General features: G+C 38.0%; 1 protein-coding gene across 1 annotated transcript; it reads left to right on the forward strand.

Annotated features, from left to right (window-relative positions):
• Positions 1 to 26,737, forward strand: BMX (BMX non-receptor tyrosine kinase; the record flags this gene model as incomplete). The annotated part of the gene is given in 26 exon segments (XM_080352898.1): positions 1 to 24; positions 28 to 129; positions 1,132 to 1,236; positions 3,478 to 3,559; positions 5,226 to 5,260; positions 5,262 to 5,346; positions 7,124 to 7,185; positions 11,888 to 12,066; positions 13,432 to 13,494; positions 14,493 to 14,552; positions 14,642 to 14,718; positions 15,319 to 15,350; positions 16,991 to 17,062; positions 17,064 to 17,070; positions 17,714 to 17,809; positions 17,812 to 17,841; positions 18,272 to 18,346; positions 19,181 to 19,323; positions 19,327 to 19,352; positions 20,239 to 20,269; positions 20,273 to 20,455; positions 22,130 to 22,218; positions 23,439 to 23,557; positions 25,532 to 25,542; positions 25,546 to 25,689; positions 26,663 to 26,737. Coding segments are annotated over 26 exon segments (2,007 nt in total).
• Positions 26,738 to 27,397: the final 660 nt, after the last annotated feature.

Raw genomic sequence — 27,397 nt, forward strand, 5'->3', positions numbered from 1 at the left:
ATGGAGAAGAAAACAATTTTAGAATAAATTCTTTTAAAGAAGTCACAACAAAAGAAAAAAATATCACCAGTTAATTACAAGAAAAGGTTGTTTGTTTTAATGAAGGCAAATCTTTCTTATTATTATGAGGTAAGATTTTTTTTTTAAGTAAATAGTTCTAAGACTTTCTAGTGTCACCTTATTCCTCTAATTTTCTTTTGTGAAACTTGATCAGCCATTAAGTTTAGAACAACAGGTTTACTTTGCTTTGAGTAGAATTATAGGGTATCAAATCCTAGTTTCAGTTCAGGAAAACACTTAGCTGCAGGCTTAAGAGCATCAGAACAACTCTTACAGTTGTTCTTGCCATTGAACATCTGTTTGTGTCCTACCAAAGAGAACTCAAGCACGTAATTAACATTGGCATATGTTTACACATTGCCTTGAATAGGGATGTTTTTCCTTGTTCAGCTTTCCCTCTGAACTGATGTAAATAACTGGATTCAGAAGTTACTTGTATAAGGCATTATTAGTTCAGAACCTCATCCCTCAATTGCACAAAGCAGATGGTTAAACTATTCTTGTTTCCTGAGGAGTGACTGTGTACCACAAAATGTCGGCTTTTCATTCAGAAATCTCCCATCAGGAATGCAAGTCTATGTGCCAGGCAACTTATTTTAAAATTTTTACTCCTTTTCACGCATTTAGATGCCTCCTGTCCATTGCATGACATTACAAAACTGCAGGGAAGCTCAGTGAGAGTAAGATCCATTACCTTAACAAAATTATTAACAACATAGCTAGTCATCTGAGTTGCTCTTAAGGTTTTTTCCTCTTAATTCTTCGTTCTTTGTTCCCTTTTACTCACCCCTTCTTCCCTGTACTCCTGCAGTTGCAGCAGATGCTTTTTCAGATGTAGGGCTGTGTCCTGTGATTTCCGTAACTGACTTAAAAAGGAATTTGATCAATGTATTAGATGCAGGTAGAGTACCGAGGAGGTTTTTTACTACTTTTCTTTTAAAGTTTAGCAAACCTGAAGCAAACCTATAGCTTATACAGCTTGAAACACAAAATTGCACAAAATCATCCAACTAGAATACATTCTGTTGTCTCAACATTTGTTTACAGTCTGCTATGTTTTTTGTCTCTTAGAAAAAAAGAAGCAAAAAGGCATCAACTGAAATTAAGAAAATCCGATGTGTTGAGACAGTAAATCTTGAGGAATCAGCACCTCCTGTAAGACAATATGCTTTTCAGGTTAGCCATGAAATCTGTTTCATTTACATTTCATGCGAAATATGCTGGTCATCTTAATGTTTCTTAGTGTTCCTGTTCTAAGTGGTGATACCTGAAATTACTGAGTGCTACTGATATTTAGAGCAAAAAGAAGATCAGTCCCTACTACTGAAGTTGTGACTTTGCTGATATATTATTATTTGACTGTGACAGAATTTAGATCAAGTCCTGTTTCTTTTGTTTTCAAAGGTCTATCAGACGTGCAATTAGTATGATCTGGAATATATAGATCACTATCCTGTGTGATTATCACTTATTTTAATGCAGAATTAAGCACTTAAAAATTCTTATTTTAATTCTCATTCTCTCTTTCCACTTATTTTTTTGGCTTAAATACCAAGTGCAGGATTTGACCCCTAACTGCTTGATTACCATTCAAATGTGCCACAGTCAGGAAATCCAAGGTTACACCTTATATTGGAAGATGCAGCTATACTAAGCACTACACATGTTCAAGAATTAAATGTGATGCAAAAACCATAACTTCAAATTCGCTGCCTTTCATCCATCTGCTTCAGTTGTCCAGCTCGAGTTCTTCCTAAGGCCTCCATCAATCTCAGTTCTACGGGCGGCAGGACATGCAGATGTGAGAAGTGGCCACAGATCCGTACCTGGAGCGGCACTGCCAAACAGTGCAACTGCAAGCAGCAGAATGCTAGAGTGAATAACAGGGTTGCTGAATACTGCATTAATTCATGATCCTGCAATAATTGCCATGCCGAAGGGCAATCTCATGAGGGATACTTAATATTTCCCTGCCTAGTTGATCCTAGGTGTCATTCCAGCCTTCCTTTTCCTTCTCCCTCCCCCAGTTTTGCAGCACTGATTGATGCATTTATGTTAAATTAGTGTATTTATGTCAGAAGAGCATAATTCAGCTGAGTGGGGTAAAGTGTGCAGGGATGACTCTTCTGGGAAACAGTATCCCTAAAAAGGACTTTAGGATGATGATAGCTGAACATAAATTTCCAGTGTGATGCTGTGGCCAAATGAGCTAATGGCATCCTTGGACATGGAAGCAGGCACATATTGAATAAAAGCACTCAGTATATTTTGACACTACTGCGATCACCAGGAGAATATTATGTCTAGTTATGGTGATTATAATTGAGGAAAGATGTTGTAAACTGAAGGGAGGTCAAAGGAGAGACTTCACAATGACTAATAGATTGGATGGATAACATGTTAAAGAGTAGAGCTCACAGGGCTCCATCATTTAACTAAATAAAGAGACAGGAAGCTAATTAATCACTCATGCATATTTACCAGTGGGAGTACACGTTTAATGATGAGGGCTCTTCAGTCTAACAAACAAAAACAATATAGTAGGCATTTGAAATTCAGTGCAAATGACTGAAAAGCAATGTACAGGAGGGAAATGAAACCCTGACCTAACACAGACACATACACACAGTCAGTCCAGCACCAAAAAGCAAAGCAGATGTTAGTAATTATTAGGTAGGCTTCAAGCAAAGTGAGCAGAAGATAGGCTGAAAATAAGAAAAAGAAGCTGACTGTTCATATTGTGTAGCTAAGCTGTAGGACTACTTACTGCAGGATGTTGTAGGTACTAGTTATTTCCTTAAAAAGGCAGCTGAATGTACTCCCAGAGGAAAAATACCTCTCAGAGGTTATAAATTATAAATGCATCACCTTTGGATCGGGATTCTCTGATCACTATACAGCTGCACTGAGCATGTACTCTGCCTCAGTATTCCTGGACATTGTCAGAGATGGGTTCCAGGATTCAGTGAGCATTCAATCTGGCCTTGTGTAACATGAGCCAAAAGCTGGAAGATGAATACGGAAAAACTGAAGTGGAAAGAAAGAGTTTACATGTGGGTTATAAGGTCTTTTGTACATAGAAGATGGGACTATCCAAAAATATTCGATGCTGTCCTTTGTTTCTACATCTGTGCTTTAGGACATAAATCACTTTGGTTAAGGCAGTATTATGTTATTTATATTTAAACTTATATTTATATTCATATTTAAAATAATTAACATGAAAAATGAAGTATTTCTATGAAATGGCACTGATATAAGTGACCACTGAGAAATGTCAGTAAGTTGTGGGAGCTGGATGTGGGTCCACAAAGCCTATGCTTTTGGTTCCCACGCTATTTTCCTTTCCCCTCCTGCACAGTAAGATACTTTCAGGCACTACACTCTCACCATTGTGGCTTTCCCAACCTCTTCCAGATCGTGTACAAGGGCGGCCTGCTCTATGTCTACGCAGCTGATGAAGAGAGCTGGGAGCGCTGGCTTACAGCTTTGCATAGAGGTAATACTATTCTTTTGTGTACCTAAATATTCAAACAACGTGAAGAGAGATAGGAAAACGCTCCTGCCTCATCATTTTGTGTCATTGTTTGTCACCTGTTTCTAGTCTCATTCATATATCAGCACTGCCTGGTTGAAACACACAGTATTTTCAAGAATGGATTAAAAATTTTAAAGGCTGAAGGTTTCAGTGAGAAATAAGCCAAAATAAAACTTTTTTTGTTATTATTTTTATGGGCATTTTCAATCTTCATTATATGTTCAGCCTTTACCAATGCAAGTTAATAGACAACCATACCTGACATGGTTAGTATGGCACTTATCTGCATAAATGCCATTTTGATAATAAACACTGTAGTGCTTTTCTATTTTCCTCTTTTTCTTCAAGGAAACAAAATCAGAGTAATGCAAAGCATAAGTTATGGGCAGAAAACTGTGTCTCTGCATAACTCCAGTGAAGGCAAAAACCTCATAATGAATAGGGCAGCCCTTACACATGCCAGCCATCATAAGAACAAAAATAGGCATTCTATAGTGAGCTGTGAGCAGTATCCTCTGGCAATTTTACTCATAAGCCCTTGTATGAGCTGCCTCTCTGTGACTCCCTTTGCATGCACAGAGGTGAGAGTATGTCAATTAATTTGCCAGTGCTATGGAGAATGTGGACCAGCATTCAGCAAACTAACTACATTGAGTCTTCTAGAAACCAAGATTTTCATTAAGATGAATTTTTTGAAGAACCAAGTTTTGTAAGTGATACATTTTGTAATGCAAACAAGACAAACAGTAGCACAAATACTTTGTTGGCTACACTTGTCACCAAGAGCCCCGATCCTTTTGCTGTTCTGTCTCACGTGTTCAGGAATCTTGGATTTACATCTCCACAGCAGGACTAAAAGCCTGTCTTGACACAACCAGTTTTTAAAGTCTCATTCTACATGTTCTACTTTTCTTTTAGATACCTTTTGAAACCAGAACTGCTGTTTTGGCTTACAGAACTCATGTATCACTAGCACAATGATACTATTGGGGAGTAAGGCAGTACGCATAAGCGTAAGCGTAAGCGTAAGCGTAAGAGTAAGAGTAAGAGTAAGAGTAAGAGTAAGAGTAAGGCAGTGCTTTGAATATAAAACAAGTATTTATTTGTTGGTGTTCCCTTCTGATGCACTCAAATATGGAATGTGTTCTAACAAATATAGGGTAGTTTGGATCTACCATATGGGTTATCTATTCTGATACTGAGTATCAGTGAATATAATTTTGTTACAACAGATAGGTCTAAGAAAATATTCAGTATATTTTGATATATAAACATAGTTTATTTTAATTAGGTGTTTTTTATTGGTAGTGAAATCTTTATAAGATCTCTGATTTTGAATCATAGCTGTTGGATCCTGTTGTTTGACTGGGTTGTACGGTACCTCCATCTTCACACATAGATTTTTTTCTCAAAGAAATAGGTAGCTGGAAAACAGGAATTTCAGATTTGGGTTTGTATAGAGGAATACGGTATAGAGATAAAAATGTGACCAGGATGTGTGCCTAGAGCTATGAGTCAGTAAGCATGCTGGAGCCCCATGGTTTAATGCAGCAGACACTATTGATCATAATGAACATTCCCATTTTGCAGCTTGTCATTTTCTCTTTGGTTTCTTTGCGCTTTCCAGAAATTAAAGATAATTCTGAATTACTAAACAATTACTAAACAAGGATTCTTCATCAACAACAAGTTTCTCTGTTGCAAGCAGACCTGTAAAGCATCTCCTGGATGTACGATCTGGGAGAAATGTAATGTGTTCTTTAATTTGTTTGATTAGTCTCATTGATGTTTTTCACAGTATTATCAAATCACATGGATATTTAAGGCACTATAATCAATACAAAAGCTAATCTACTCAAACCTTTTCATGCACATGCTAAGCTCCTTTTAACATCATAGCTGTTATACATTGTAGCTTATAGTGTAACTAGGGGAAATAATACACTAAATTATATCTGCTGTGTTTGATCAAATGGTAGTGACATTTTTACTTACAAAAGAAACCAGATGGAATTATTTTTCTTTTTCAGATCTCTAGCTAAATTGTAGATTTATGCTGTAAAATCCTTCTTGTGATGACATCCTATAAGATGAATGGGTAGGAACAATAGAAATTCAGCACAAGAATGTAGATGAATAAGTGTACAACAATAGTTTCATAACTAAGTAGAAGTAAAACTCTTATATGAATATATAATTATATTTATATGTTTTTTTCTAAAATATGTTATTTAAATGCAGATTTTTTTTTTATTTTAACATGATTTTCTAAAATATTTTCTTGTAGAACTTAGTTGCAATTATTTAGGTGTTCTAGTTTTTATCTATAAAAACTGATAGAGGAAACTCTGTAGAGCAGCACCCTCATAGGTTTCACTTTTTCAGAAGGGAATTGCCTCATGTCTCTCTACATGCTTAAGAGTGAAAGGCCACATTTGGGAGATGGAACAGCAGTTAATGAGTATTTGGGCTTCAGCTTTATAAAGCTTGATTATTTGGAATTGTAGAGTACTGGTAGATCCACTGATTTCAATCACAATTGAACCTTGATCTTAAACATTTATGGTCACAATCAAAAAAGAATGAACCCCAAATTAAAAGTTAAATCCAGAAATGTGGGTGTGAGTGATTAGGAACCTGACTTAGATCTGTGAGACTACCTGGAACAAGCATTTGCTTTTGAAAACTGTTAATAAAATTATATAGGCTTATCTACTATTAGTACACGTCTCATCATTATGGAACACTAAACAATGTAAAGAGTTGTCAGCTGATTTGTAACAATAATTTGAATAACTTCATCTACCTTCAAAATCACTTGTTATGAAAGCAAATAAGGCCATGAGACCCCCACTCAGTTGCCAGGACAAGGAAATACCTCATTACCAGTCATGGAGGACTTAGCCAAGAGTGGATTTAAAAAGATAATTGTGGCATGCTGAATACTTCATTTTTGTCTGAGATAATAATACGTGCAAGGTAAGTGCTATATCTGCTCTAAATTTGTTCCTAAATAAGTTCCTGAGGTTGCTAACAGAAACGTGCAGAGCACAGGGAGACTGACTGCATAGGGATGACTACAGACAGCTTCAGCCTTGTAACCACTGGGTTATGGAAAGCAGTATTTCTTAATTACTGCTTCATGAACTAAAAGTGCTAATGAAATTAATAAAAAAAAAAAAAAGTTTTAAAAAAATGACATACGTGTTTCCCTCTGTATGCAACCAAATAAGCTAACAGAGCTTTGAAAACCACAGAGCTAAATGCAACCGCAAATTTGCCCATTTTTTTTTTTTTTTTGGCATAGATGTAAACAATGGTTGGTGGGGTTTTTAAAGATTCTGAGATGAATTAAGTGAAGTTTGAAAAATACAGAACTAAAGCAAGTTAGTACCTCAGGGAGGTGAAATGTCAGCTGTCATGATGCTGTTGCTGCCACTGTATAGATCTCCAAGTGAGAAAACCTCCAGAGATCAAGCCTTACTTAAATTAATGTTTTTTTCTTTAATTCTCCCTCTCATCTAGATGTGACTCTGTGTTGCACAACTAGGACTGTGAAACCGCTGCCTCCAGTCCCTCAAATGTTGGTAGGTGAAAACATTTCATTATCTGGCTAAGGGGGAAGACTGGCATCCAGGTGGTCAGGAGCGCTGTGGGATGGGATAGAGAATTGCAAACAGCTGCTAACTGGAAGCTGATGTGGACCTTTAACCTGCAGTGCAGCTTCAGTATCCTTGTGTTCACCAGCATGTCAGAGGGAAGGACTCATCTTCCTCTTCCATGTGGCAAACTGGGAAAGTCGTAGTTCACTTTAATATGCTGGTGGCAGTACTGGCTACAGCCCTCGTAGGGAAGCCTTTTACTTTATACACTTATTTTCAGTGGGATCAGGGAATGCCATCAAAATTAGCTCTCTAGTGTGTAGGAGGTCACAGTTCCTAGCAAAGCAACCCCCTCCTCCATCACCCTCCCCAGTGAAAATGATGCTCACAGTACTTGGAGAAAACATTGTAATTGAAGATGTGAACAAATTTACCTGCTTTGCATGGGTGAGAAATGATGAGTGAACTGCCTTTATCTCAGGCAAGTCCCAGGCTGTGTTGCTCTGGGGTTGGGTCAAGAGTACAGATGCCTGTTTAGGAATGTCTGTTTAGCCCAACTCTACACAGGCAGCCTCTGAGTTGATCAATTGCGAAGTGCACCTGAGCTCTTTATGTGATCTTGCCTATATCTTGACTTTATATAAAATAAAACCCAAGATGGTGGTGCCCCACCAGCAGCCATTGAGCTTTACTGTTCATCTGAGAAAGCCAGGCTTTCACAGACCCAAAGAGAATAACAGGACCCCAGGGTGCCGAAAAGCACTGCGCATGTCCAGTTTAGCCTGAGTCTTCTAGTGCAGCAGTTGCTTAATGAAGAAGGGCAACAAGTGACCATGTTAAGACTAAAAGCAAGACTGGAATATCTTCTTCTGTGCTTATTTCCTCATTTATCTCCTCCTATACAATATAAGGGCAATGGTTGTATCTTTCACCTTAATTTTACTTCCCAGTGTAATTATTGAGGTTTGTAGGTGGGAAGGACGTAACAATGACAAGAGAATAGAAAAGAACAAAGTGGCTTAAGTTATGATGTTTTTACCTCTATAAAAAAGGACTCATTCACCCATTGTTACCCCAGCTTCTTCCAAATTAAACCAAATTGGCTTTCAAATAATGGACTTTTAAAATCTCTATTTTGTGCTTTGTTTTAATTTGTCTTCTCTTCTATATCTTTAGAATACAGTCTGGATGTGTTTCCTAGGTTGTCTCTGTTAATCATAAAGTAACTTAAAGGAAAAGAAAAAAAAAAAGAACAAAGTGGGCATTTTTGTGTATACAGCTGACACTAACAGCCAGGGCTTAAACAAACACATAGATTATCAAGAGACAGAAGATAAAACCACCAGAGATTTAACATGGAGCTTTAAGGGAAAATAAATAAATAAATAAATAAATAAATAAAGGCTTTGAAAGAAGCTATGAACAAAGAAGCTTTTGACATTTTTTTTCTGATAATGAGATTTGAAAGTAATAGCATTTTGAACATGCAGCAGCGTAACTTGTTTTGAATACCGTGGTCTGTTTTGCCTGGCTTCCGGCAGGAGATGCTCTGCCTATCTGGAAAAATCATCAGTCATGCAAATCTGATGCTGAACATACTGGTTTCTGCTAGACCTATATGATTTATTTTTATTATCTGCCTGAGTTCAGAGAAGATATTTTGAAAGGGAAATTTAAAAAGCAGGAACATGACAGTTTTTAGATGGATCCTTCTAAAACAGGTTCAGTAATGCAGATACAATAACTCACACATCTGTTCAGAACAACTTGACTTCATTTTCCCAAGCCATATGATATAATCAGGTTAAGAAGGCTAATACTGACTTTTCCTGGTGAGGAACAGCCTATATTTAGTCACAAAGCTATTTCTATAAGCCCTCAGCACATTTTTACTTTGCCCTTTCATCTACTCAGTCTGATCATCAGAAGTACCACCATACCCACAGCCTTCTTCCCAACTGCCTCTCAGCTCATGTCTCTCACCCCTCCACACCTCTCCTCTTCAAGCCTTGCTCTCTTGTTTTCTTCCCAGCTGATCAGAGACACTACTTTTGCATGTAGGCAAACCCACATTTTGCTGAGACATTACTTTTGCATGCTCACATCCTGCACCTTTGATGCCTTTGTTGCTTCTACCAGTTCAGTGTTACACCTCTAGTCTCCTACAGAGGAGCTGGTTCCTAAAGAGTGATGCCATCACAAAGGACAGTGGGCACAAAGGTCCCTTCAAGGGAACCAATGTACACTTACCCTGTACGTTGATAACTGCAGGAAGCAGGAGCTTCCTGCCTGAGAAACACTTTCACCTCTGCTGGCACCTGACATCCACTGTATTTGCAACGGCAAATGGTTCATGTAGGTCCGACCAATAATGCAGTAGATCAGACAACAGAAGTCCACTGAGCGCACACATGTATCTTCTCTTGCTTACATGTGGGACAAAGTGTACAGAAGCTGAAGTGATCCAGCACATGCTTCCAGCTGTATGCAGCTGGGTGCAGTTTGCAGATAGTAACTGTTCCCCATATGCACATTGCAGCTGAATCTCAGACTGTCACCTACGGCTCTCTAGCCGACAGCAATACAGTCATCAATATGAAAACCACAATAGTATCACTGCCAGCATGAAGGAAATAATAAGATCCACTCAGTTACTCTTAGGAAATGCTCTGGGGCTTTCAGCCAGTGGTGGAAATGGAAAGCTGTATATCAAGAGATTAATCTGTACCAGGTTACAGATGAAGTCCATCCAGAATATTGCAACAGGCAAATACACATCCAGCAGAGACAAATATGATGTGCTCATCTTTGGCTGGTTCTTTTCCCTGGCAGGCTGGACAAAGAAAAATTCATTACATAATTCGTCCTGCCATTTGCTTTGGCCAATGCTTTGCACTTTCGTCTGCTCACACAAAAAGATGAAAGCTCCAACAGAGAATGATACCTTGATTGTTCTGTAAGCAAAACACAGGAAATTAAGAAAGAACAATTTAATGTCCAAAAATTACCAAGGCCAAAACTCAGTGGTGCACATCAGCTCATAAATATGTTTACTGAATATCAGCTTGCTCTAACATCACTAGAGACTTTAAAGAGAAATCCGTTTCATCTCTGTATTATAATTTTCTCTGTCTTTCTGGAAGTTGCAGGCAACTCTAGTTCTGTCATTATTCCACAAAGCAGTCTAAGACTTCAATCCTGGCTAACACAGACCCTCAAGCTATAAGTTCCTTTCCACCAAAGTCAGACAGACCAACAGGAATCACCCTTATTGGGGTCAAGTAGTACTACTTGATGAGTAACAAACCTAATTCTAGTCAAATGAGGACGACTCTGCTGTGTGTGACACCTCTTTAAAGAATGAGTATTTCCACTGGAACTTAGTGAAATCAGATTAAGATTTTGTGTATTTGCAGGAAGAGATCATGTGTGTCTTCTGGCTCAGTGCACTCAATTAGGCATTCACTTGGCTCTTTGTTTTCTCCTTGTTTAAAGAAATGTCAATAAAGAGAAAACAAGGAAACATACAATGCCATGGTCACTTGGACTTGATTTAAAGGAACCACAGCCTGCTTCAGAACACTTGGCGTTCTTCCCTGGCATTGCAGTCATGTTCAATAGTAAACAGGTGCCATTTGGAGACTTTTTTCCTAAGCCTTTGTTATTTTCCCATATCCTTTGTTGTCAGTGTTTCAAGTGTAGTTTTCTCTGCTCTTAAAGAACTGTGATGTCTGGATTTTCTCAGTTATGACATTTTCCTGATTTCTAAATGTATGTCAGTGCCTTAATTTTAGATGCTGTTTTGCCTATGACTTGATTGATGTCACTAACTTTAATGTCAGATTTCTCATCCTAGTCATTTGTGTAGACCTCCTCAACAATGTGGTGAGAGGTAGACACTTCTGTAGGATAACACATTTCACACGAAGACAAGGGTCAAAGCGAGGTAAGATGAATTCCATAGTTACATATCTACACATGTTTCACTCTGGGCAGGAAAAGTTAGGCGCCAAGGAGTGGGATTCCTTATATCCAACATGCGTAGCAGAGAAACATCAATAAAACATGGTAAGGAAAGGGAAGGATTTAGAATTAGCATAGCTTTTTTTTTCAGTGATTAGTAGCAACAATCGACTAATGCTTGTTTTGCTTCATAGTAACATTACTATAGATCAAAAGCCATTAAAAAAAAAAAAAGTTAGTTTATAATACTATGGGGGAGTCTTTTGATAGAACAGGACATCATTGCACTTAATGATAGTAAAGCACAGTTTGGTCATATGGTGTCCAAAGCACATGAAATGCAACAGTTCATTAAGTAGTATGAGCTTGAGATAGGTGGGATGCTTTCGATGAAGTCAAGTCTATCATGTGATTTTGGTAACGAGAGCTTCCTATTACAGCAGTGTCAGCCTCCACTCAAAGTTAATTGCTTCTAGTGTCATTAATGTGGTAGCTGACTCTGTTATCACCTGTCTCACAAATGTGGACAGCAGTATCTAGGCTGTGCTAGATACTAAATGGATGAGGAGAAAGCTGCTCATGCCCTTCTTCTTAGCTTTGATTAATTTGTCTAATATCACTATATATGGTGAGGATATAAGTGCCCATGTATACATCATGTGTTATTTCTTACTGTACCCTGTGCTGCATCTCCTTATCATTTTATTTCCTCTGTCTTCAGAAGCAGAAGCGTATAATCCTGCCTCAGGTGCTATCACCAGACAAGTCAGTCCTGAACATGGCTGTGGCCCAATACAGCTATGAATCTAAAGGAAATTCAGCTATCCAGCTTGTCAGAAACAATAAATACTATGTATTGCAAGAGGGAGATTCTGACTGGTGGAAAGTAAGGGATTTGCAAGGGTAAGTATGCCCTGCAGAATATTTTCATTCCATGATCATGGTCTTCCACTTATCTTCATAGAAAATAGTGCAAGCAGTCCTGGTACCTTTCAGGATCCATGCTACAATTACCTTAGTAGTTTTTAAACATTGCTCTGGAAGCCTCATTGTATTCTGTACAACTCCATTTTCATTACCATCCTCGGCTGGTTTGCAACAGAATGAAATTACTTGATCCATTCATAATTCAATGATTAAGTTTACGTCTGTGAGGAAACAAAAAAATAAAACAACTTTAACTTAAGGTAAAGTGTCTGCACTTGATAACTCACAGGATTTGTTTACTGTTGTGGAAGAAGAACGCCACACACACAACCCTGACAACTCAAAGATTAGTAAGCTGAGATATGCTCCTAAATACCTTCACTGGACTGCTTATGGCTATGTCAAGGCAGACAATACAGACAGCTCTGCTTATGGACCCTGAGTAGAGGGCTCTGAGATGAATGAAGGAGCAGTAAGAGATCCAGAGAAAGGGGGACATTTACAGTGTTTTTCTTTGGGTTGAGAAACTGACGCTTTTGCTGTATTGATTCTTTAAGAACAAGTCAAATATACATCATAACCAAACCTTCAAATTCTGACTGAAAAAAAAAAAAAAGATATTGTTTTCTTGAATGTGGCAGGAACAAACATGAGGAGTTACCTGTTTCACCTGTTTTCATGCCCTCTCAGTTTTCTTCTCACTCTGTTCTGATGAAGAAACCCTTCCTTTCTGTGTCCATCCATATTCAAATACAAAGTTTATTCCCCCTATTTATTTTTCTGATGGGTACACCATACAACCCACAGTCTTACAACCACAGATGTTCATTGGCCCCATAACTTAGGTCCAACATCCCATGCCGTCAACTGCTTTAAGTGGTAGCTCAGCTGTCCGTATGCACTTAGCTTAGCTTCTCAATTGCATCTGGCATTGTGTCAAAAAGAGTGCTGAGCCTACCTATGGATTTTCTGTGTTTGACCTTGGATACTCTGCTGGCACCCATTAGTCACAGGCATCCTTCATCACAGCAACTGAGATGGCACATAATGATATTGCTGAGCAGCTGTTCCAGTCTTGCTTATTATGAAACTAATCACAGAGGAAGAAGTCATTTCAATGACTAGCAAAAAGAGTACTTCATTGAAATATAATTTTCTAAAAGAAATTACTTCTGTATTTTTCTACATGGTAAGTAAAAGCAGAAATGTTTTAACCATGAGCATTCTTTCAGTGACATTCTAAAAAGTGACTCTGCGATTAATCCCTTTTCCTCTTTTAAGGGACAAAATTTAAGATGGAGTCATGTACGACAGCTAAACTTTGAATTGTTTATTTTGCAGGAGTGAAGGTTTTGTACCAAGCACTTACTTGAGAAAGTTATCTGTGAATGATGAGGAACCAAGGTGAATAAATACACAGCCATTCACTGCTTAAATGTTTTCCTCACCACTCTAGTAATGATCAGGCATATTTTTTTTTTAATATATTTATTTTTAAATAACTTTTTGAGTACTGAGAATAAAGTTTACTGAAAGGTATAGAATCAGATACAATTTGTCTTTTTGACTCATACATTAACGCAAAAAACATCAGTTGAAAATTCTGGTTTCATTTAAATCAATACAATTTTGCCACTGACTTCAATGATGCTGGGATTTCAATCTTTGTACTCTTATTACAGCATTAAATCATCCTTGCTAGCACTCTTGTGCATTTGTGTGTATGTGAGTAGTCCAGTACAGGATAGAGTCCAAGTCTGTCTAAGGGAAACATCAGATCCATCTTTCCCTTTTTATTAAGATGACACAACATTGCAAGCATATTTATTCCTTAAGTATATGAATCTCACCGAAAATCTCACCGAAACAAAACAGATTGTCTCATAGTAAACAACACTAGGCAAGATTCAGAAATTTCCTTTAAAAACCCCTACTCTTATAGTATGCTGTAAAAGGCAGCAAAATTAAAAATATATGTTATTTCTGTACAAGAGGTTATTTTAGAGGCCACTTTTTTGGCCACATGAACTCTTTTTTTCTGTCACACTAAGAGCATTTATTTGGAAAGTCTAGGTTTGTGCAGTTTTGTAAATCCTGACATTTTGAAAAGGTAGATGCAATCTCTTCATAAGGTCACTAAAGGGATATGGAGTTCCTTTGCCTGTTACAGCATGCACAGAGAATATTTGGCTTTCTAACACATTGCACAGTGAAGGAAAAAGGCCATATAAGTGTTTACCAAGTCAGAAAATCCAGACAATTAAATATATCTCAACTTTTTTGAAATATTCACCTTAGACCATAACTACTCAAAAATATATGTAGTATGATTTTTAATACAAAAAAGCTACTTTTCATGAACTTTTTTTTTTACATTATCTGCATGTTGTTTGTCTTTGCAGGGAAAATTCCAGTGTCAGTGAACAGATATTGGCAGAAGAGCAAAGTATTGCTAAGCATGAGTGAGTTTATAGAATACATCTCTGTGAGAACCAAAAGATTCTTTGGGCGGAAATTGTCTTTCCCCTTTACATGTCCTCTATACCTAAAGCAATGGTATTCCACGTATGGCTGTCACAACAATGACAATAATTATAGATATTGTCATCAGCTTGCAAAGGTATGAATGTATTTTTTTTCAGGAAAAAAAAAAAAAGAAAAAAAAAAAAAGTCGTTTAGATCAAACAGTCTTGTAAGATAAAGCGATACTTCATAGAAGGTAACTTCTATTAAAAAGGTTTCGTTGGAGCTCCCTGAACTGATCTGACATATAATAGCATGTTTGGCTTTTTTTCCTCCATTTGGGATCTCTCCATTTCCGTAACTACAATGACAACCAGAAGGTTCAAGGTTAGAGGAGAATTATGTACCTCCCAGCTTTCAGGGATGCAGCTGTGTCATGGTCTGCATGAGACAGAGCAAACTGCTGCTGGTAAAGCTTGTGGAAGAACTTTAGGGCAGCGGGATCCTCTTCTAAGGAGTTACTGTAAAAAGTCAGAGTCACAGAGTGGGACCAGATATTTCAGAGTGCATGAGATGGGAACTAGTGGTTTCCATTTGATCTCATGGCTGAAATTCACATATGCAGGACAAGTCACAAGTCTACCTTACAGCTTTAAAAGTAGTTTTGAAAGCATTTGCAATGTCTGGCATTTTTCATGTGTTGGCTGTGCCTTATTCAGAAATCAGCCTGTGAATAATAAGCCAAATATTTCTCTTTGCATTTAGTATGCTGGTCTGAGCAACTGCTCCATCAGAAGGTCCTACATATATTTTATTGCTTGTATATGAACTACGATGGAAATGTTTCTGTGTCTGTTGTCTTTGCTATACTGTGTAGCTAGAGGATGCTGATGCTCTTCAAACAGCTGTAGTATTACATAGTTCTAGAAATTCTTGTGCTAACTTGGTATTGATAAACAGATTTCCAAACATGCCTGGATGTGTTAATAGCTATTCTACATAAATGAACAAATGACATACCTCTAAAAATATATTTGGAACAAAGACACACTGAGTTCATTTCCCTTCAAAACCCTGTTTTTTGGTTTTACCGCTAGGCCTGTGTTGTTTCCTCCAGTGTGGCTTTCTGCAGGTCCGTCTAGAGGAATCCTCTGTGATGGTTGTACGATATAAAAATATGGAGTAAAATAAGTTCATCCAGATTGCCCTAAGGAAACTCAGTGCTATGTCTACTGAGTGTTGGCTGGACACAGCTGACTAGTAGCAAGGATAGATAGCACCATAGGACTAGACAGGGGTACAAGTGTCTACAGCAGATGACTGAAGAAAGATTTGTTCACGTACCTTCCTGAAGGAGCCCCAGCCTCAGCTGTGCTTTGTGCTTGAGTGTGCTGTGTGAACAAGTTTTCCATTTGTGGCTTGCTGCTTTCTCACGATCTGATTCATACTCAGCCACTAACAACTCTGATACAACCCAACTCTTTGGAGCCTTGGCTCAGTGTCCTTTCCCTTAGACCTACATCCTAGGTTCAGCAATGAAATTCAAATGTGGCAAATCACTGGAGAAAGGCAGTTCTGTCCCAGTCCCAAAAGGTGCTGGAAACTCCTGACTCAAGTTAACTTTAAGGGGACATGGAGTTTCTTTTGAGCATCCCAGCATTGAACCTTGGCCTGTATGTGAGATTCTAGATGTCTTCTTTCCTCTCTGCAACAGCCATTCCTAGCACATTAGAGATGTAACTGTTAAATGAACTCTGAAAACCAGAATTTCCAGCCCAGCATGGTAAACCATTAACAGAAGTAAAAGTGGATAGTGAAAGTTAGAACTGGAGTACCACATGAAGACTAAAAATAATCAAAATATAATAGAGAGCAGTGAAAATCTTTCTATTTATTTGGTAATTCAGAATTACTTTGCCAATAGAAAATTCACCAGTCTTATGCACTATGTAAAGAAACTGAGTGTGGTGGATAAAGCTCTTATTCAGATGGGATCTATGTGGCAGTGTTTGGGTCTTAAAACATGTACCACCTCTGGAGGGGACATGAGGAAGGAGATGGGGTTAACAGTTCTCCATCTCTCTGGTTATACATCTGTATCTGTGCATCAAAACAGGTTTCATGTCTGGGCTGGGGTACAGCTACCTAATTTTAAACATTCACAGTGGGATGGATACCACAACCAGTTACCTAGACCCTCTTTTTAGTGGAGAGAAATAAATATTTCTAAGACATAATTCCTCTTGTCCTAATGTAGTCCTTAGTGTATGTAGTCCTCCTTAATGTAGGAGGTCAGATGAGTCACATCTCCTTCTTTGCTTTGTGGACATTACAGTGTAAAAGCCTAAAATTCACTGAAATGAATCCCAACCTCATTGTTTCCCATAACATTATTTATTTATTTATTTATTTATTTATTTGCTTATTTATTTATTAGGGGAAAGAAGGTGCTTTTATGGTTTGGAAATCCAGCCAAGCAGGAATGTACAATGTGTCTGTATTTAGCAAGGTTCCTGAGTGAGTATCCAAAGAATGTGTACCATTTCTGTGAGCACGCTATGGGTATGCTGCTTGTTATGACTTGTCTACACTGTGTTAAAGGTGGACCTCGGGCACATTCAGGTCATATTAGTTATTTGAATTAATACACGACAGTGGCTCCTTGAACAGGGGAATGGAGGTCAAGAATTGTCTCACCTAAACATAGGCAGGTAACAGGCATATAACCTAGGGGAAGAGGGATGTCTCAAGAGTGAGAGACAAGGAAAGGAAAGGGAATGGGCATGGGCATGGGCATGGGAAGGAGGCAAAGGGGGGGAAGAGAAGGTGTTCAAAATTAGATGCAGAACTGCAAGGGCAGTACAGTGAAGTCTTTTGCTCTAAATGTAACTATTGGGAGACAAGCACCACCAGACTACATTAGAGTATGCAGCAGACATTTCCAGTGTTATAGGAGCCCGTACTACAGAGCCAGCAGGTGATAAGGAGGGAAAAGCAGACTGGGGCAAATGTGACAGTCTTCCTGGTGACATCTAGTACATAGTTTATTATTTGGCCAGATGGAGAGTTGCAGTTCATTCAGCAACTAATCAATTAACACAGGGTTTGAAAGGCACTTTGCAAGGCTTTGACGTGTACAGCGCTTTGTGATGTTTTTCAGAAGTAAAAAAAGGAACAGTCAGACATTACCATGTGCACAAAACCCCTGACAACAAGTATTACCTCACTGAAAATCACTGTTTTGAATCAATTCCCAAGTTATACACTACCATCAGCATAACTCAGACGGTAATCCTATATCCTCTTTCTACTTGAATGGCTTCGGCTCAGGTTTCTGGACTTCTTAGCATTAGGGTGGATCTTTTCCAGTACTGAATATTCTAAATATTGAAACATCCTTTGGGTCAGTTTGAGTGGAACTAAAGTGATCTAACATATTCACAATCAATACAATTGCTTTCTTTTGCTATGCAGTGCTTTTTGATATTGTACTACCTCTTCTTGCAATACCTCTGCTAGACTAGCCCTTAAGCACAGAAAATTTTCAGTCTTGTAAAGTGATGCAGCAGCTGTTGAATACTGAGTATCTGTTATTACCTGGGTGGTTGCAATATGGCAGGGAGAGGGTTGTATTATTTTCCCTGTGTTTTCTTTTATTTCAGAAGACATTAGTCTTCTCAGATAATATATTGTGAACTTTAACAGGTTTTCTTTGTAGACGTGGTGACAAGGCTCTGGTATGCAGTGTCTATGCAAGTAAATAAAGTCCCAACCACAGCTTCATTGGGAAATGGTATGAAGATAACTTTCCTTTTTGAAGCTGGTGTCGGCCTTGGACACCAAGAAAAGAAAAACCAGAAAATTATTACTGCTTTCAGACTTGCAGGAGGTTACAGAATCTTTGTTTGGTGTCCATTTCCACCTGTCCATGCAAGAAGCAATGTGAAAATATGGAAAGAATGGTCTTTCAGTCAATAGCCCATTCTACAGCTTCCTCTTTTTCCATGTAGCATTAGGACTTTATGGTTCTATAAAATGGGGTATCCCTTCATACAAGAGCATCTCTACTATATCCAGGGCAGTGTGAATGTGAAGGCATTTTATAACAAACTTTATGTTGTGCCCTTTTTAAGGTATTTTATGTCAGGTCTTATATCAACTGTGCAAGACCTGGCATGCTTCCTTCCCCAGCACAGCTGAGTAATGGCTATTCTTTCCCTTTTCCATATTACCTGGCACTGTAATACTTCATCTCCAATCTCCTACATGAAAATATACCACCATTTGATGCATTAATCTTTCTCAAATCTATTTGTATAGCTTAAGCCTAAGCAGTAGCAAACAGCACTTGTATAAAGTGTAGTCTCCTTCCATAACTCAAAAACAAAGGTGAGAGGCAGGTGTGTCACCTCAGTGCTGTGTGGTCCTGCAGCCCTCTAGAGCAGGGGTGTCAAGCTCATTTTCACCAGGGGCCACATCAGCCTTGCGGTTGCCTTGAAAGGGCCGAATGTATTTTCAGGACTGTAGAAATGTAGGAGTAGTTATAGCTACAGCATTGTATGTGGGGGATATCATGCTTGCATCTGTCCATTTTTTTTTACTAAATAAATTCCTTTTGTCCCACTAGGAATTTGGGAGCTTAAACGAGAAGAAATTGTCCTGTTGAGAGAGCTAGGGAGTGGTCAGTTTGGAGTGGTGCATCTGGGAAAGTGGAAGGGACAACATGATGTGGCCACAAAGATGATTAAGGAAGGAGCAATGTCAGAAGATTAATTCATAGAAGAAGCTCAGACCATGATGTAAGTTATGGCATTGCTTAATTATTTGGAAACTATGATCTCTCTAAACATTAGCCAGTAACATATAGCACATAGAGAAAAGATAATTTCCTCTTAAAAATAAAATTAAGTACCACCAAGTACATTAGGCACAAGCTAAATAGGTAGCCACATAGGATATTTGGCGTTTACCAAAAGAACTTAAAAGAGACTGATACAGTCATCTACAAAGTTTTCAGTTAACATCTCTTCCACAAATTCAGAGTTTCAATATACGTCACTTAAGACTTTGCTTCATAAGCATTTATGCAGAGACAGTGTAGAAAGCTTTTCCTGCCCTCCTGCAAGCAGGAATGAGAGACAAATGAATAACTGGGAAATGCCAAAAATATGAATGTGAAACTTGAAGTTTTAGTTGTGACTCCAAAGAGGTAAAGAATTTCAAATGAAATACCATGAGATGATAATTGAAGCATATGAATTGAGGAATACCACATGTACCACATTCCTGTCAGTTAACTATCTAATATGATCAGGATTCTCAATGTGAAAATTTTGCAACATAGATTTAGTAGAAAATCTTAAGGTCTAAGGTTCACCCCACCAACTCATATCTATTTTCTCCTACTGACAAGGTTGCACTTTTACTCTGCTAAATCCTATTTCAGATTTTGCAATCTGTCATTTCATCAATACTGCATCTTCTTTTGATTGCCATCAATACTGAGTTTCAAAGTAACCAACAGAAGGACACTCAGTTCTTCTTAAAAAGGAATATTTGAAGTCTGAGAAGGGACTGTTTCCAGCCTCAATAATTTATTTCAGTATGTTGTATTTATATTTGAAGGACAGAAATGCACAAGAATCTTCATTTATTCTTTGATTATTTTATTTTTATTTACTTCAGAAAACTTAATCATCCCAAACTTGTTAGACTGTAGGGTGTATGCTCAAAATCATATCCTGTCTACCTAGTGACGGAATACATGCCTAATGGCTGTTTGCTTAGCTACTTAATGAGTCATGGGAAAGAACTGCAACCGCTTCAGCTTCTGGAAATATGTTATGACATTTATGATGCTATGACATTTCTGGAGAGCTGTCAGTTCATACACAGAGATTTGGTAAGCTACCCTACAGGACAAGGGGAATGGGGATGGTAGTGGGATGATGTGATGCTGGGCAGCCCTGTCCCTCAGGCCAGCCACAGCTGCACTGGCTCTGCCAGCACACACCCCAGAAAGTGGTGGTATCCCCTGAACAGAGACACACAGCTGGGTCAATACAAGGCAGCTGTGGATGAGCAGCACTAAAGCCACCTGTAAACATCACTGCCCACATGTTCAGGGCTGAGCTGACAGGTCTACACAGCACATACTGTGCTGCCTGCATTTGTGGGCTTGAGCCTCAAGGATCTATGCACCATGTGGCTGCATAGATGTCCAAATGTAAAATCTGTCCACTGAAGCAAAGAGTTCTGTCCAGTGATGCCGCAGTCCTCCAGGAGAAAGAGGTGCAACACTAAAGATTTGAGTCACTTTGGTTGGTTTTTGATGAGTTGGGGATTTTTCTAATTGAGAACTATTAATTTTATAAAACAGGTATGAACACTGCTGGGATAAACTGGAATTTACTCTTGTGCATTGCGAGCAGCAGGACTTGAAAGTCTGCAGCTGCCTAGCTCTTTTAAAGACATTTTTCTGTCAGTTTCCAAGAGAGTATTTCAAGTTGCTTTTGATGAAGGGACCAGGCCTTCCAAGGACTTGGACCAAAAGTTTATTCAAAACTTAGCTTTCAAGAATGCTGGCTTGGAGGAAAGCAGCTGTTATTTTACTAGTCTGTTGAAAGTGAACCTAGCCAAATTCCTGGTGCCTTGTGCTTCAGAGTCAGTAGCAGTATTTTGCCTTCTAAATCTTGTTGGAAGATTTGTGACAATTTGTGTTACACACTTGCTTAATTTTCCAATAGGGGTGCAGTCTCCTCAGGATGCATTTTAAATGTCTTGTTAATGCTTTCTAAGAATTGTCTTTATGCATAAAAAAAGTTGTTAAATCCATACCTCACCAATTTTCATACCCTGATTCAGAAATCAGGAATATTGGTCAATTTAAGAAGCAGAATGCACTTTGTAAAATAAAATCAGTTTCCTAAAAACTGGCTGTGCACCGTGGGAAAACAGAAATAAAACTTGAGCTTGATTTCAAGTTGAAAACTGTAGATGCAAACAGTATGACAGAAATTAATAAGCACACCAGCAGACAATACAGCCTTAGATAACTGTTCTCAAGTGATCATTTGCAGAACTAGGTTTATATTGAACTTTTCATAAATCAAGCTGTTTAAATCATCTTTCATTGCTCCACTCTGTTTATAGCACATTATAAATAACCCAATCAATGTTTTTCACTTTTTGATGCCTTGGTAAATTCTTAGACTACTGAAAAGGACCCTGGAGTAGGTTACAATTTGAAAGATGGGGTTTACTTTCTGGCTCTGTTGCTGTTCTAGGTAAATGTGGGTTTCTCACCTCTGTTGCCTCATCCCTCAGTGTCCTTATTTGTAAAGCTGGGATAATGGTAAGGAATGTTTTTCAATCAATCAATAGTTGAAAAATAAAATAAGAGAGCTACTTACTGTTCACTTACAGTTGCAAACTTACTTGCTTTGATCAAAGAATGTCATTATTCATTTAAATTCTAGAGAGTATAAATTATTATTAGCAAATCACCAAGACATGACATTATTTGCTCCTCTTTGTATTTTTTATGCTCATCTCTTTTCTAATTTCTGTACTAAAGGCTGCTAGGAACTGTTTGGTTGACAGCAATCTGACTGTGAAAGTATCTGACTTTGGGATGACCAGGAAAGAAAAAGAAGTGGGATCCTTGTGAAGTTATAACATTAGTGTGTATGTCATTTACTGGTATTGATTAGGTAGCAAGTGGCTGTTAGGAAAGTTAAGTCTCCTTTTCCTTTCCATTAATGACCATAAGCTGCTATGGGATTAGAATAAAGTTGTTCTTTTGCCTCAAAAAGTTAAGGCTTAAAGGCCAGCTGCATCTAAGGGATTTCATTAGCCATGTTTGTTAAAGACTTCTCAGAGTTTACCTTGTGTACAAGATTTTCACCTAATTTGGAGGCCAAACATCTTAATCAGCAGCCTCTATGGATGATCAGTCTAGAGAACATGTCCTCTGAGAAGAGGCTGATGGAGCAGGCTGCTTAGTCTCATGAGGAGGAGGCTAAGAGGGGATCTAAAAGCTGCCTATAGTGACTTATAATACAAAGCTGATAGAGCCAAATAAATCTTATCAGTGTCGTGTGATAAAGCAGCAGACATCAGCTGCTTGCTGTAGCTCTGGAAGTTCAAGATAGCTGAACACTAAAATAAGTTGTTTCCTCAGGAGGGAATAAAGAAACATGCCACTCAGAGAGACTATGAGATTGCAATCTTTGGAAGCTTTTAAGATCTGACTACACAGAGCCATGGCTTATCTGACCTTATTGCGGCCTTTCAGTACTTAAAAGGAGCTTATAAGAAAGAGGGGAACAGACTTCTGAGCAGGACCTCTTACGATAGGAGAAGGGGTGGTGGTTTTAAACCAAAAAGAAGGGACATTCAGGTTAGATATTAGGAAGACATTTTTTACAGTGAGGGTGGTGAGACACTGGCCCAGGTTGCCCAGAGAGGTGGAGGATGCCCCATCCTTGGAGACATTCCAGGCCAGGCTGGACGGGGCTCTGAGCAACCTGATCTAGTTGAAGATGTCCCTGCTCATTGCAGGGGATTGGACTAGATGACCTTTGAAGGTCTCTTCCAACCCAAACTATTCTATGGTTCTGTGATGATGGGAGCAAACCTATTTGAGAAGGAGGCCGGGCTAGGTGGCCTTACAACAGATATTTCTATGATCCTGCATTATTTCTCTAATAAGTTGTTAGCTTATCTGTTCTATACATTGTAGCTAATGCCTCCATCAGGTATCCTTTGGATATTGGGGATTCTGCCCAGGCTTTACTTAGGAGCCTTGTGATGTACAAGGAAGAAGCAGTAAATAGTATTTCACTGTAACTCAGTCACAACTGGGTTTGTTTCTTGCCTTGTAGGTATGTTCTGGATGACCTGTATGTAAGCTCACTAGGAACCAAGTTTCCAGTGAAGTGGTCAGCACCAGAAGTTTTTCATTACACCAAATTTAGCAGCAAGTCAGATGTATGGGCCTTTGGTGTGTATGGAATTTGACATATAAATACGTATGCATGTATACCATTACAATTGAATTTCCTCAGCTCATTAAGCAGAAATGCGGGACATTTACACACTGAAGTAACATAAAAAACAGTTATAGCTTATGTCCTTGTTTAATGTTTTTATGCATCCAAGTCCTATCTTCTTTGGATTTTTTTAGCCCTACTGTTTTTCTTTTAAGCACATGGAAACTCTGCCCATTCCCCATTTGCTATATATGTGTTTAATATTGTAAACAGTTGGCAGTGAAGACCAGACAGTACCTTTGGCATCTCTAGATCATAAATCAGTGCTGCCCAAGAGCTTTTCTGTTAGTCACAGAGGTCAGAGTAGACTCTGTACGTAACCCATCTGTGCAAGATAATCTGTGGGAGCTGGGACTCTGTATCTCCACAAAAATAATATGTATTTGCAGATCACTTTCTACTCAGAAATGTCAAATATTTGAACTTCTACTTCAGTGGTTTTCAAGCTATGAATTACAAATCCCTGGAATCTGTTCATTGTTTCTAAAAGTCTGCAAAATGTGTTAAAGGAAAGGGAGTCTTTTGTGAATGGGCTTAAATTCCACTTACATAGGTTTGCTCCTCCTGTAGGAAAATTTTGGCAGCTATCAGGTTGATGAAAAATTGGCAATCCCATGTTCTTGACATTGAACAATGACAAATAAAGCAGATGAAAGTGTTTCCAAATGCTGAGCTGCTTCTTATCTTTAACCTCATCTAGTCCCAATGTATTAATAACTCCTGCAGATAAACAGCTCAGTCATGCCCTTTACAAGTTGTTTATAATACATATGATTTAATCAGAAGTTGGATTTTTCTGGTGATACCTTTTCTTTTTGCTCTTCTTGATGAAATCCTGGCTCCAGGCTTTATTATAATTAACTTCAATATTGGCATTAACTTCAGTGAGAAACATTATTTTTCCTCAGAAGGTCTTTTCTTGTTCTAACACTATCCATTGATGCAGTGGAAGCAAGGGGAGAGTGGGATTCATTAGTTCTTGTTTGGTTGTTTTAAACTAATGAATGCTTAACGGGTGAAGGAAATAATTGACTGATTTATTCATATCCCAAAAGCAGGTGTCAGAAAACAAATAATCTTGTTTTTTAAATGTTCTCATGAGGGAAAGGTGGGATTCAGGTACCATTTTACTCTGATCCCACTGCGACACTACAATGATCCAGCTTTCAATCTGGAGGGAAAATAAAGGTCTAATAAATTCATTAAAAAAAAAAAATCTTTGCCATCAGTATTATATACCATCATTAAATAAATATTTCACTTTTTTATTATTATTTTACAGTTGGCATGATTATCACGCATGTTCCATTACAACAAAAACTGTTTCTTGCAAAGCTTTCACTATGAATTAATGATTATGATATTATCCAGTCTTTCTGTTGCTTCAGTGTAATCTAGTTCTTATAGGCATGTGCAGCTGACACTATAAAGCATTCAGAAATCTTTCTGACACCAAAGGAGTGTATATCTCACTCATTTCACAAAATTGGTACAAATTTTCTTATGATTTATTCTTTAAAAACATAGATACCTATAGTTATCATTTTGTTTTTCCTTCTCTCTCTCCCTCTCTGTTTAAAACACACAAATATACTCACACCTATATAAGGGGATGCTTGTATGTATTTTGTAAAAAACTATAATCCACGGATTGCTATGTCTTGGGCTTTGTCCCTTATTGTCCAAATCAAATACATTTTATAACTAACTGTATAATGTAACTTCACCTTCTACTAGAAATTGGTTTACATTTGGGTACAGAATCACCGCTGTCAGTCATCTCCACACTTTTCTTTGGACAATATTCTCTTTAAAGAGTCAGATCGGTTACATCTTGCATGTGTGTGTTGTCCCAGGAAAAAGGGGTTATCTTGTATTTCTTTACTTTCACTTCTTGTCTTCCACTACCATGAATATTTTTGCAGGTATATTAATGTGAGAAGTGTTCACTTTGGGAAAGCAGCCCTATGAGCTTTATGATAACATGCAGGTGATTGAGAAAGTTTCTCAAGGATACAGACTTTGCAGACCGCAACTGGTTTCAGACATCATCTACCAGATAATGTACAACTGCTGGCATGAGGTACATATATCTGCACATGCAAACTGGAAAAAATAAAACAATAGGAGTCACAAGGAGCCACAGTTCATAGCTGAATTGATGTTCACAGTGGAAAATATCCCTTATAAAAGACATTGCTTGTGTGTAGTAGATTCGATATAAAAGTCTAGTTCAGGGTGTTGTTAGTACAGGAAACGGGACATGAAGGAAGGTTGGGTCTCTTCCTCTCAGAACCATATATTTAAGTAAGTAACAGTAAAATCCCTTTCAATGTCAACATAATGTACAAGGTTTCTTCTCACCTAATTTTAATGGTTTAAAATGTGGGTGCTAAGACAACTATCTAAATTTGTTTCACAGTTACAGGACCATTACTGGTACCTCTGCATGGTCGTTTATTCTTTTTATCTTAGTCACTTTGGAATAGCAAATAACTGCTTTCATATACAGAGATTTTAAAACAATTAATTTAGATGAGACATCTAACTCTTTAGATTTCTAATGCTGGTTGAAATGTTACACCATCTCTGAGTTGCTGAGGAGTTTTAAGTCAAATGCTCATCATGATCGTTTTATTTTGAGACATCTGTGTCTGCTGTGCCAAGAATTATGCTGATTTATTGTTCTTCTTCATCTAAATTTTAGTCAGCTGTCTGTGGACTATGATTTGTTTTTCACTAGCAACAAAGAACTGTTCGGTGCATTACTGGTGATACCATGAAATGACAGCGATATTGGGGATTTTTTAGATATAATTGTCAGAAAAAAATTAGACATATAACTTATATTTGAGGACATGTTGGTGCAAAGAAAAAAGATAAAGCTATCAGAATATAAGAAAGTTACAAAAAGTAACTTGAATTTTCTTTACCTCATAAGCATCACTGTCTCTATGAATTACTGTGTGCTAAAATCAAGAAAAACTAATGCAAATTACAGTTCTTGAATTATTTCAAAATTAAATAACCATACCCATCATCTTTGCTTCATTCAGCTACCAGAAAAGCGCCCTGCCTTTTATCAGCTCTTATCATTTTTTGAGGCACTAAGAGAAGACAATAGAGCTTGAAAACGAAGATTCACAGACAGCTGACTGTGCACACTGGTTCCATATCACCTGTCTTCTGCATAAGAGCTAAATCTGAAATCCGCCTGACATTAGCCACCGCTATTACTCTGCACGTTAGTATTCTTCTCATTCAATTGGGGAGCTGACCAAGAAGCATGTGGAGAAAGCTTTTGTGACATTCTGCTGGTGACAGAATTTGGAAGGATATTGGGAAAGAATTTTGTTGGCATTGTCTCAGACACTGAGATATATATGAATTCTGTACACTCCATCAGTACTTCCAAGCTATCATTAGTTGGCCTTAACTGGAAATGCAAACAGGGAAATATATGCTTGTTAGGTTTTCTGACTATCATAACTCATCTCAATATGTTTTTCCTTCATAATCACTTGAAGCTGACACCTGAAGTCAAATTTAGAACTTCTGCAAGTGACAGCAACATAAATAGTTATAGTCTCACTTTCTATTATTTAGAAATTACTACCGGTAAAATATTATATCAGTTTTCTCACAGGTACTATTGGCTTTTGTTTTGGCTCTAAGAGTGTATGCTTCATTTGGAATTTATTCTAAGCTAGATATCTAAGATATTTGCAACTTAGCAACACATGAGGTGTTTACTAGAGTGTTCTTGCTTCCTTTTACGGTAAAAATGGATT

This window comes from Nesoenas mayeri (assembly GCF_963082525.1).
Source record: "Nesoenas mayeri genome assembly, chromosome: 1".
Lineage (NCBI taxonomy): Eukaryota > Metazoa > Chordata > Aves > Columbiformes > Columbidae > Nesoenas > Nesoenas mayeri.